Here is a 13,566-nt window from a genome sequence, read left to right on the forward strand (position 1 = left end):
TTCATCGGACTGATGATTAAATTATAGGTATTCACAATTTCGTATAATCTTAATTTATAAATAACATTAGACTAATGTAGGAATTAAAAGTCTCAATTAAAAAAAAAAAAGGTCTCGTAACAGAGATTCCTTACCTCCCTTTTCAGCCAGAATCAATTCCTTACATCCTCGTGTTAAGTTTACCATGGAGATTGAAAAAGACAACAAGTATCCTTTTTAGACATCTTCCTCATCCGTTCACCTTCAGGTATTCTAACAACAACAGTTTACAGAAAACCCACTTTCACTGGACGTTATAGTCTCAAACAATCTGCTGATCATCCTTATCAAAAAACAGGAATCATAAAATGTTTAATCCAACAAGCTAGAACTAATTGTTCAACTCCTCATGAATTACAGAAAGAACTTTCAGCTATCAAACATCACATGAAATTAAATAGCTTCTCTGAAAAAAGTACACAACATCTGTTCGATTCCTACAATCCAATCTAAAACAACAAAGAATTTATATGTCGAGTTCCAATTCCATATATTTCCAGGATTTCAGAACCAATTTCAAGAATTCTGAAGAAATATGATTTAACAGTCACTTATATCCATATTAACAAAATATCCACCTATTTCCCCTCTTCTAAAGATAAACACTCAACTATGTAGAGGGTGTTATGGCTTGTCTCTATCCTGGTGTATATCAAGTTCCTTGTAACTGCAATTTGTCTTACTTTGACAAACAGGACGATCTATAGAAAAAAGAATTCAAGAACATCAATCATACATTCTGCACAACAAATCCGATAAGTCTGGATTGGCTCAACACAGGATAGAGACAAGCCATAACATCCTCTGGTCCAAGACTTGCCTTCTACACAGATGTCGCTATAAATTCGAACGCCTATTCAAAGAGAGTGCTGAGGCCTTACTTCAATGCCCTAACTTGAATCGAAATGACTGTATATCCTTATCAAAAATATGGGAAAATTTAATCCGGATAACACATTAAAAAACAACAACAACAAAAAAAAAATATATATATATATACATTTTTTTTAACTGAGACTTTTAATTCCTACATTAGTCTAATGTTATTTATAAATTAAGATTATTATATGAAATTGTGAATTAATACCTATAATTTAGTCATCACTCTGATGAAATTTTTCCTCTCTTTAATGCTCAGCAATGTAACATCACGTGGCTCGTTCTACTTTTGAATGATCAATTATTGGTATTCCACCTTGTTAAAAACTCCTATGTAGCCACTGAAGATAGTCTGTTAGTTTCAGACTCAAATATTTGGCAAATATTAAAATATTCTTGTGTTAACGTGTCTATAATTCCTAATTATAATGTCACAAGTGTCTCTCAAGAGTAAAATTACTAATCACATAACATAATAATTAGCAGATTAGGACAAATATCCCACACACTCAAAAACTGAATATTGCAAAATATCTCTTGTTGTTATTCAATTTCATTTTTTTTAATTTCATTTTTTCAATCACATATTAAGCCTCTATAGCTCAATTGGTATAGACAAAGCCCTTTGGTAGGAAACACCTGGGTTCGATTCCCATCTATGACATTAGGAACCTTTATCAGTCTCTTTTGACTAAAGGTGAGTAAGCTGGTCTCATATGGAAGCAGAGGGGATTTTTTCACCCAGAAACTTGGGTTTTTCGTCCCTCGGAACAGGCAAACTGGCCCCGTGAATACACACGGATTTATAGTCATAAAATATATATGCTTAATCCCTTATTAGGAGTACTCAACCCCCCCCTCTCCCAAAGGACAGGGGAGAGAGGGAAAACGTAATATGAATAAAAATAAAACCAGGTATTTATAGCTGAACATTTTTCTTCAAAATAAATGTTCTTGATATGATTTCTTCTAAAGAAAAATACACACACAATATATATATATATATATATATATATATTTATTTATATAGAGGCATAGGGCTAACCACCTTATCCTCAATACGGTAGCAGTTAAATGTAGAAATATTCTTGACACCACAAGATAAAAGAGGAGGGAAGGAATAAGAAGAAAATAGATAGATATATACATATATACACAATTATAATTAATTTCAAAAAGCTTATTGCCACATACTGATGCCAAACTAAGAAATGCCTTCGTGAAAGGTCTTTTTTGACAAATGAAGTACATGTAAAATATTAAAAATAACTAAAATTATTGCCCTAATGAAAGCAATTTCCTCAAATCATTTAACTTAATACAGTTTCAATATACATTATTTTAAGTTTCTTTAAGTGTTTCATAAGTATTAGACTGAGATTTGTTGCTTGCATTATTTAACCCTTTGCTTTCACCTCCTATTAACAATTCTGCACTTTGCACTTCGAATTGCTTTAAATACAGTTATCTCTCACTATAGACAATTTGTAGCAACCCAAAAAATAAGTTTGTTACAAGAAGGTTTGTCCTTTAAGTTTTAAGGAGTTCCTTGAAAATAGAATTGGTGATATGAGGTTTCAGTTAAATCTTCAATATTTCATATTGTGAGCATGAGTTTGCGGTAACACAATACTCTATAATAAGAACTGGCTATATCTTAGCAATAAATTCTCAATCTTGTTTGAGATTGAGAATTTATTGCTCTAACAGGGTGGACAGGGGTACCAGCATGAGAAAGGTGGATGCTCAAAGAGGACGTGAGAGCATGTGTAGGCAGGAAAGGAATGTGATGACCAGGGATCAAGAGGAAACAGTTGGAACTGAAAAGAGTTCTAAAATGAAGAAAGAGAAAGGGGTATGGCCCCAGTCAAACATGGAGAGATCACATCGAGTGAGTGGTATCAGTGGAACTAGCTGTAGATCCAGAAATGAGCTGTTGTGTTTGTATACAAATGCTAAAAGTATAAGAAACAAGGCAGATGAAATGGTTGCACTAATTGCGTCTTTTCACCCAAAGATTGTTGGAATTTCTGAGTTTTTTGAGGAATAACTACCTCAGACAGTATGTAACAGAGGGCACACGAAGATTAATGGTCTTGGATTTGGTCATCTCATCAGAGGATGTAATTATAAATGAGGTGTCAAATCGTCCACCAATTGGTGAGAGTGACCATGAGGTGATTACCTGGGTGGTTGCCAGCAGTGCGAAGACCTCTGTGAGAAAAGGGTATATGTGGAACTACAAGGTGGGGGGTGATTATCAAGAGATCAGGAGACAGCTTGCAGGTGTAGCATGGAATGAGGAGTTAGCTGGAAAAGAGATCAATGCAGCTTGGGGGATTTTCAAAAACTATCTAGTAGATGCAATGTCTAAATGTATTCCAAGGGTGAGAAGGTTAAATAAGGTAGGTGTGAAATGGAGGAATAAAGAGATTAAGCATGTGATACAGAGAAAAAGGGCATTGTGGAGGCAGCATAAGAGAAGTGGAAATAACCAATTTCATGAGGTCTACAAATACCAGGCAAGGAGGGTGACTTGGTTGGTGAGAGTAGCTAAAGAGAGGTATGAACAGCAGTTAGCTAATGAAGCTAAAAAGAATCCTAGGGAGTTCTTTCGATATATAGCCAGCAAAAGAAAGAATGATTATGGAAGGATGACATTGATTGGAGAAAATGGTATAAAGATAGTTGCAGAATGTTGGTGGAGATACTTAATGAGCAGTTCATAAAGATCTTTCAATCTTGTGAATGTGACTTCATGGAGAGATTGAGAGCAGTCGATGATGGGAAAGAGAGGCTGACTATAAGTAAGTTAGAGGTGCTTGGGGAGTTGAGTAAACTAGATGTAAATAAGGCTGTGGGACTTGATAATATATCATCGCATATTCTGAAGGAATATGCCAGGAAGTTGACACCTGCCTTGACATATTTTTTTAATACGAGTCTTGCACTTGGTCAAGTCCCTAAAGAGTGGAAGGAGGGCAAGATTGTGCCACTTCATAAAGGAGGTGATCGAACTCAAGCATCAAACTATAGGCCTATCTATGTGTCAGGTGTTGTGGTTAAGTTGTTGGAGAAGCTTGTGAGAACTAGAATCCAGAGTTGGGTTGACAACAATGGTATTATCTTTGATGGACAGCATGGATTTGCAAAGGGAGGTCATGTTTTAGTAATCTACTTACTTATTACAATAAAGTGACTGCTTCCTTGGACAGAGGAGAAGGATACACAGTAGTACACTTGGATTTCTCAAAGGCTTTGATAGAGTACCTCATGATAAGTTGACAGTCAAACTAGACCAAATGGGGTTGGATATTAGATTAGTGCATTGGATTGGAGACTGGCTATCTGATAGTTATCATCAAGTTGTGTATGGGGGTGCGATATCCAGGAAAAGAAAAGTCACTAATGGAGTGCCTCAGGGTCTGTTTTAGGGCCATTACTGTTTAACTTGTATATTAATGATATTGGAGATTGATTTGGATGGAGATATTCAGTTGTTTGCAGATGATGCAAAGTTGGGATGAACCATTAAGAGTAGTGAAACTGTTGTGGCCTTTCAGGAAGACTTGAATAAATTGAGTGATTGGGCACCGAAATGGGGATGTGAGTTTAATGTTGCAAAATGTAAGGTTTCAAAATTTGGAAAACAAAGATGGGATGCAGAATTCATGCTTGGTGATAATATATTGTTGGAGGTGGAGGAAATAAGAGATCTAGGGATGATAGTGGATAAGAATCTGAAATTTACGGAATGCATCCAAAATTGTGAGGCCAACACAAAGGCTTTTGGGAATGATGCGGAGGACACTGATGTGTAGAGGTAGGGAGATTCTTCTTCCGTTGTATAAGGCTTTGATTAGGCCATACATGGACTATTGTGCAAAGATTTGGTCACCGGGTTTTCAGAAGGATGAAGAGATGTTGGAAAGGATCCAAAAGGAGACTGACTAAGGTAGTTTCTGACCTCTTTAATGTTGAGTATGAGGAAAGATTGAGAAGATGTAATTTGCAGAGTGTGGTGGACAGGAGGAAGAGGGGGAGATATGATAGAGACCTACAAGTTGGTAAGGGGCTGTTATAGGATCAATGGTGGAGAGGTTCTACAGAGAATAGTGGGAGATCAGGGGAGAACCAGAGGTCATCCCTGGAAACTGTATAAAGAGGGTGTGAGTAAGGGAGTGAGAGGCAGGTTTTTTTCAAGCAGAGTTGTGAATGATTGGAATGCCTTGCCTGAGAGTGTGGTGTCTGCAAGGAGTTTGAGTGTGTTTAAGACATGGTACGATGAGATGTGTGTGTGTGATAAAAGGACCTCCCAGATGAGTCTTTGACTCCATGAGGTCTTGGGGTAGTAATAATAATAATAATAAATCCAATATAATTTAATTAATTTCAATGTAATGGGTTAATCATCTATTGCAGTGGTGTTCACCATTTTTACTAAGCGAGCTACTTTTCTATAAAATGTTATTCGCCGATCTACTCTCTCATATATAAGTTATTCGCCGATCTACTCTCTTATATAGATCACGTTCCCCCAACCTGATATATGATTATGCACAAATAAACAACTAAAAAAAAAAAAAAATTCACAACTAAAAACTTTGTGTATTTAAAAATTTATTTATCACTTTTAATTATTTTAATACAACAAATATTTTAATACAACAAAAAAAAAACAAATATATTGGAATAAAATATTTATTTCTCTATTTTGGAAAACCAAAGTTAGATTGATTACAAACTCACAATTTGCAGGAAGTGCTGGTTGATTAAAAAAAAAAAAGTTAATGTGATATATTTGGCATTGTTTGCACCTCGCAATATTTTCATAGTCAAGTTGATATGAAGAAGTGGCCAATCGCAGACAATCATCCAAATGATCATTTGTAATTTGGTTTCTTAATTGATTTTTTATGACGGTCATATTTGGAAAAGCGGATTCTGACAAGTATGTCGATCTGAAACACGACAGAATTTTTCACGCAATATCAGTTAATATTGGGAATTTTTTATGTGCATACTTCCAAATGACTTCATTGTTTATTGATTTTAAATGTAAACTATTCTGAATGTTTATTATCTCAAGTTCTACTTCAGCTTGGTTTATATCAAACAGCCTACTAATTTTATTTGAAATTTCTGTGATGTTCAAGTTTTCTTGAAATGGATTATTCATAAAAGATACAATCATTTCAGTTTTATTAAAATCTTTAAATCTTGAATTTATTTCTTCCCCAACTAATTCTATTTCATGAATAAATTCTTTTAAATCATAGCGAAGCATTTCTTGATTTTGTTCAAAAAATTGTAATAAATATCGGAATTGTCTAAATTCGCGTTCATTTATATTTTTCTTTAATAAAAGTAAGTATTCTTGGAAAGTTTTTATTGAACTTATACATGTCAATTAAATTTTTATCTCTACCTTGTAACTCTAAATTTAAATTGCTTAATTTCACACAGAAATATACTAAAAATGATAAGTGTAACAACCATCTTTTATCACTCAATTGTGGATAAATATCTCCTTTTTCATCAAGAAAACTTTTATATTGTTAATTAATACAAGAAATCTTTCTAAAAATTGACTTCTTCTGAGCCAGCGAACATTATTGTACAACAGAAGTTCCCTATCATCATCTGCCTGTAATTTAAATAACCGCCGTTGCAGGGATTTTCCTCGAACAGAATTTACAATTTTAAATGTAATATCCAAAACATCTTTTGTGTTTAATCTTTTACTACACAGTACTTGTTGGTGAATAATACAGTGGTACGTTAAAAAATCTGGATATTTGTCATCGTTTTTACATAATGAAATGAAGCCTAATTTATTACCTATCATTGCAGGAGCACCATCAGTAGTAACAGACACAAGTTTAAAAAGCGGAAGTTTGTGTTGTTTCACAAATTCATCAAATTCCGAAAAAATGTCTTCTCCCCTAGTTCTTCCCAATAATGGAATAAGTTTCAAGAGTTCTTCTTTACTTGAATAATCTTGAAATACCATGTGAATAAATACCATTAACTGAGCAATATCAGTGAAGTCGTTTGATTCATCAAATTGTAATGAAAACGCAACATGCTGGTGAAAGTCTGACATTAACCTGGCCTGGAAACCTTTCTGCGGCAATTTGAAACCTTGTCTGCAGCCTTAAAGTAGTCTCTCTCTCTCTCTAGCGACGTCTCGAAATGAGAAGCTCCTTTTTAGAAGCAGGAAACTCCTCTCTCAAGCAACATTGATCCGGGCAGTTTCTCTGACTGCGACTCTGGACCGGGCGGCCTCCTCTCTGACAGCAATTCTGGAACCGGGACCCGTTCTGCTTGCTTCAGTCCCTTTTTATTAGGCCTCCTCTGAGACCTTGCATGAAGTTTGGCAACTCCCAAAGAATCGGTATGAGTCTTTCATCTTAAGTTTCAAGTTCGGCATGCCTTTTGTTCTCCTCCGCTTTCTTTTGATTGTAAGTTGCCGGCCATCAGAAAGTTGTTTGAGCTCTTTCTGACTGACTTTGGAGATGTTTACACTTAGAGCCTACATACAAGTTTCAATAACAATCTTTCTAGTGCCGCCATGTACAACTTTGGTGACAAAAACATTGCCTTTGTTTTTAACACTCTAACATATTTTTATTAAAGCAGTATATACAGTTAGCTTCAAAAGAGTTATTTACAAAAACATCTAATACAAACTATACCTCGATGGCCCTCGATGAGTCTAAGGACTCCTGGAGTCGCCCAAAATAATAATAATACCGAGACAAAGTTTATTTTTTTTACAATGTTCACATGGGACTTAACCTAAGTAAAAAATCGATGTAATGTGCTTTGGAATATTTAACAATTAAGCTGCAATCGAGTTTTTACACTTTGCTTATAATCATATTCACTTGGCTCGCTGTTTGACTTCCACTGATCCAAATTAATTCATTTACCCGGACTTATAAGAAAATTACTGATTTGACAATTTTAACAAAAAATAAATAAACAATAGCAATACACTTAAAACGAATTAAAAATAATAAAAAATAATGATAAATAAAATATTATGTTTTCAATTTTAATTAAATTTGTAAGTAAGGAGGAACATACAAGAGATCGACCAAAAATCATCCCGCGATCGATCATGATCGACGGGTTGAACACCACCTGATCTATTACATTAATAAATTAAGAAAAACACTTACTTAAGCCATCTGCTTTAATTTGTAGATAAAGACCAAGATTTTTTTCAGGGAAAGCAATCCATGTCACTATTGGCTCTGATACATTTAGCACTAACCATCCATTATCACTGGGAGACACAGTTAGTGAATCTGTTGGATACAGAAGCTTCTCTCTATTAAAGAAAATCAAGAAGTATAACTAGAAATCTAATTTTATGTTTTATATAGAACCTGGAAAATTTCTAATACACCTGAGAGAAAATTAAAATTAAAAGTGCAATTGAAACAATTTTATATTTATGTTACAAATCAAAGCCCATCTGATCAAAATATAATAATGTGAACTGGAGGTGGAGGAAATAAGAAATCTTGGAGTGATGATGGATAAGGATCTAAAATTTAGAGGACGCATTATCAAAATTGTAAGGACAACACAATGAATTCTGGAAATGATGTGGAGGACACTGACTTGTAGAAGTAAGGAGATTCTTGTTCCATTGTATACAGCCTTGATTAGGCCACATGTGCACAGATTTGGTCACCTGGTTTTCAAAAGGACAAGGAGATATTGGAAAGGGTCCAGAAGTGATTGGCTAAGATAGTTTCTGATCTCTGGAATTTGAATATGAGGAAAGGTTGAGAAGGGGCAATTTACAGAGTCTAGTGGACAGGAGGGATGGTATGACAGAGATGTACAAGTTGGTAAGGGAGTTGTTATAGGATCAGTGTTGAAGAGGTTTTTCAAAAAATGGTGGGATATCAGGGGAGAACAAGAGGTCATCCCTGGAAGTTGCATAAGGAGAGTGTGAGCAAGGGAGTGAGAAGCAGATTTTTTGCATGCGGAGTTGTCAATGATTGGAATGCCTTGCCTGAGAGTGTGGTGTCTCAGAGTGAATGTGTTTAAGGCAAGGTATGATGAGCTGTATGTATGACAAAGGGACCACCTAGATAAGTCATTGACTCCATGGAGTCTTAGGATAATAATAAGTAAAATTTTTCTGTTACATATCCTTCAAACTTTTATCTGATTAATATGATTAACTTTTTTCAATAACATTTAATATAACAAGTTTACCATCAATCTATTCACTGGGCATCCACAGATGCCGCATTGTCACTCCAATGCTCGGTGATGTGCAACACCAGGCGTCGCCACGTACTCCTGTTGTATGCTTTTCTGGAGGCTTCCACTTTCTAAAGATCAGTCACTCCACACATGGTCTATCCATCTCATTGATGGTCTACTCCTTCCTCTTTTTACAGGAACTTTAACTTCTATCACTGTTCTGAGAAGTCCTCCTTCCATCCTTTCAATGTGTCCAAAATATTTTAACTTTCTTCTCTTAATATCCTTATGTAGCCTTAAAGTTCTACTGATCTTTTCTAACACCCATTCATTTGTATACCTTTCAGTATATGACATCCTCAACATCCCTCTGTAACACCACATCTCACAAGCAGCTATCCTTTTTGTAAATAAGTTTACCAACAACCAATAATCTTATCAGTGCTACAGGTAACCAATAAAACTACCTACCAATAACAGCTTCACCATAAAACAGTTCAAGGATAGGTGACCAGCATGGTAAGAAAGGTAAAATCAGATTATGAGAAGAAATTAGCCAAGCAGGCAAAAGAAAATCCCAAAGAGTTTTTTCATTATGAAGGATAATTTTAATGAGTGCATATAATAAAGAAATAACAAAGGCAGACGAAATTGTTGAGCTACTGAATGACTACTATGCCAGAGTATATCCTCCAATTGAAGACTGGATGATATACGCCAAGCGCCTCTGTAGTGCAAAATTGAAGAACAATGGTACATTGTGGCCTTCGATTGGAAAAGGCCTAAATTAGATTCTCGTCATAACAGGAGGAATCTTTATATCAAATTATTCAGTTGAAGGTGAGTTAGCCAATCTGAAAGGAAACTTGGACTTTTCATCCCACATACAGAAAAATCGGCCTTTAGGACACATGCAATTTACAGACAAAAAATATAGTGGTGGTGAGCAGTAGATGGCATTGATGTAGATGATGTAGACAGAGAGCTGTAGAGTAGGTGCCCTCCCCAGATGAGTCTTTGGACTCCTTGGAGGTATTGCAGAATCTGAATGCAAATACAGTTGTGGGATGGGATGAAATATATTGGCTTGCATTTTAAGAGAATGTGTTGGGGAACAGGCAATGCCTTTGACTAGGCTGTTTAAGTTTTAGCTCTGGCAAAGTCGTTGGAAGTTTTTTCACTTGGTTAGACTATAATAAATTTAGTTTAATCCTTTATCCAAGTGTAAGCAAACAAAGTTTGCACCTGAAGTATCTTCAGGACTGAGGCAACTCGTGGTAAAGGTGGACCAAGCTCTCATCATCCCTTGTCTCAGTATCTCCCATAATGCAAAGCACACTTCTTTGCTGACATGTATAATGCTATGCATTAAGGGAAGGGCCACTACCCAGATCGGTTTCGATCTTTATTGAGGTCTTGTCAGTGGGAGCCAGACCCAGAAGTGGTGATACTAAGGTAGAAGCAATGGAGAAGTCATATTTACCTATACAAGTTGCCAAAAGGTGTATCACCTTATTATTAAATTATTCTGGATTTAGAGAAAGATGTTGGAAGTTTTTTCCCACTTGGTTAGACTATAATAAATTTAGTTTAATCCTTTATCCAAGTGTATGCAAACAAAGTTTGCACCTGAAGTATCTTCAGGCTTCTTAGTATCACCACTTCTGGGTCTGGCTCCCACTGACGAGACCTCAATAAAGATCGAAACCAGGCTGGATAGTGGCCCTTCCCTTATTGCATAGCATTATACTTGTCCACAAGGAAATGTGCTTTGTGTTATGGGAGATACTGAGACAAGGGGGTGATGAGAGCTTGGTCCACCTTTACCACCAGTTGCCTCAGTCCTGAAGATACTTCAGGTGCAGACTTTGTTTGCTTACACTTGGATAAAGGATTAAACTAAATTTATTATTATCTGGCAAAGTCCAAGAGAGTAGAAGGAGAGCATAATAATTCCTTTGCATAAAGGAGGATCTAAGTCTGCAGTAACAAGTTACACATCAGTCAGTATCTAAGGAATGTAATAAATTTAGTTTAATCCTTTATCCAAGTGTGAGCAAACAAAGTTTGCACCTGAAAATATCTTCAGGACTGGGGTAAGGTAGTTCAACACCGGGCAACTCGTAGCAAAGGTGGACCAAGCTAACATCACTCCTATCTCAGTATCTCCCATAATGCAAAACACATCTCCTTGTGGATATGTGTAATGTTATGCATTAAAGGGAAGGGCCACAACCCAGACTAGTTTTGACCTTTATTGAGGTCTCTTCAGTGGGAGCCAGGCCCAGAAGTGGAGATACCAGGCAGAAGCAATGCCGAGGTCATATTTACCTATAGGAGTTACCAAAAGGTGTGCCAACTTTTTATTAAATTACTCTGGATTTAGAGAAAGATGTTGAAAGTTTATTTTTCACTTGGTTAGACTATAATAAATTTAGTTTAATCCTTTATCCAAGTGTGAGCAAACAAAGTATGCACCTGAAAATATCTTCAGGACTGGGGTAAGGTAGTTAATGCATAACATTATACATATTCACAAGGAGATGTGTTTTGCATTATGGAAGATACTGAGATAGGAGTGATGTTAGCTTGGTCCACCTTGGTCCACTTTCACCAATTGGAGGCAATGTTGTCACCTTGGTGACAACATTGCATCCAATTGGTGAAAGTGACAATGCAGTCTTGACTTGGAAAAGTGTAAAACATGAGGAATATTCTATCAAGAAGAATTATTTGTGGATCTAGAAGGCAGGTGATTATGACATGCTTCAGAAGAAGCTTAAATCTGTACCATGGCATAAAACACTGAAGGGTAAGGATGTTAGTAATGCATGGAATATAGTTAAGGGTCATCTAGAAGAAGTAGTATTAACTTGTATACCTATGGTAAGGATGGTTAGTTCAGGTAGGAGTTAGATGGATGAGTAATCTCATTAAGCACGAGCAGCAGAAGAAAAAAATGCTGTATAAGGTATATAAAAGAGAAAGGTGACTAGCAAACTCATGAACAGTACAAGACATAGGCAAAAAAGTTGAACAGCATAGCAAGGAAGGCAAAATCAGATCATGAGAAGAATATAGCTGAGCAGGCCAAAGGAAATCCATAGGCGTTCTTTCGTTATGTGGCAAGAGGAAGCATGACTATGGAAGATTAACCTTAATGAGTGATGATGGTCACGAGGAGACAGAAGTGGATAAAATAGTTGGCTTACTGAAAAGCAGTACCCTCACTAGAATATATATGCCACTTTGCAGGCATATATATTCTAGTGAGGGTACTGCTTTAACCTATGTGTGGCTTAGACGTTGGTTATACATTCTTACTAAATAGCTTAAGGAAATTACAACATACAATACAATATACATTAAAATAAATTTTAATACACTTCCAATATTTTGGCGACATCATGTTGCCATTATCACAGGAACTTAAAAACAAGACATGTGCACGCAAGCACAACAAACAGTAAATGAGGAACGAAGCAGGAAGTATTCTTTCTCCTAAAAGTCCTGATGGTGCCCCCTAGCAGGCAATGTTGGTATTCTTAGCCAATTGGGCTGAAGGTCTTCTGATGTAGGTTTCCCAAATTTAGGGCAGTCTCATACAACCAAATTTGTTGAGGTTTGGGTTGTTTTTTAGGGCTGAGGCTGATTCCATGAATAGCCTTTTCGTATTTGAATTTACTACGGTGTATTATCGTGGCTTTCTTCCACCATATTCTATGGCGGATATCCAGAGCATGGTTTGCAAGACCAGAGTGGTTGAATTGGTGAAACCGGATGTAGTCTTTGTGTTCTGAAATTCTGATATTAGCTGTCCTGCCTGTTTGGCCAAAGTAGAACAGCTTACAGCTGCATGGGTCTTGGTATACACCAGGTAGGCTTAGGGGGAGAGGTTGGTCTTTAGTGGAGCAGATATGGGATGCCAATTTTTTCTAAAGTTTGTAACAAGAAGTTAAGTCATGTTTTTTTAGGATTTTTGTAATTTTTATCGAGGTGCCTCGGATATAGGGAATGGTGATGGATTTAGAGTGATCCTTGTGAAGGGGGAGAGGGAGGTTGTGGTTTATTGGTTTCAATATTTTTTGGATTTATTTTTTTGGGGGGGTTAGCCATTGGCTGAGAAAGTGTTGAGAATGTGGTTTAGTTCTGTGGTTTGGTATTGTCATTTGAACAGATAAGTTTAGCCCTGTTGTGTAGTGTCTTAATGACTCCATATTGTTGTGGGGTGGGGGGATTGTTGGTGAATGTATCTGCCTGTATGGGTGGGTTTTCTATAAACTGAGAAAACCAAGGTTCCATCAGGCTGGCAAGTGACTAGTGTGTCTAAGAAAGTAAGGCAGTTGTTTTTTTTCCTCTTTCAGGGTGAACTTGATTCTGGGGTGTTGGTTGTTTAAGTGTGTTAAGAAGGAGAGG

General features: G+C 36.3%; 1 protein-coding gene across 1 annotated transcript in view; it reads right to left on the bottom strand.

Annotated features, from left to right (window-relative positions):
- The window catches only part of gbb (TGF-beta family member glass bottom boat), a 124,325-nt gene that overhangs the window by 44,496 nt on the left and 66,263 nt on the right, over window positions 1-13,566 (bottom strand). The window contains exon 3 of the mRNA XM_090413709.1: window positions 8,106-8,257. Within this exon, the coding sequence (XP_090269835.1) occupies window positions 8,106-8,257 (152 nt within the window). The remainder of the gene's footprint in view (window positions 1-8,105; window positions 8,258-13,566) is intronic.

Source organism: Typopeltis vanoorti, chromosome 24, assembly GCF_054136105.1.
Source record: "Typopeltis vanoorti isolate ZY-2024b chromosome 24, IOZ_Tvanoo_1.0, whole genome shotgun sequence".
Lineage (NCBI taxonomy): Eukaryota > Metazoa > Arthropoda > Arachnida > Uropygi > Thelyphonidae > Typopeltis > Typopeltis vanoorti.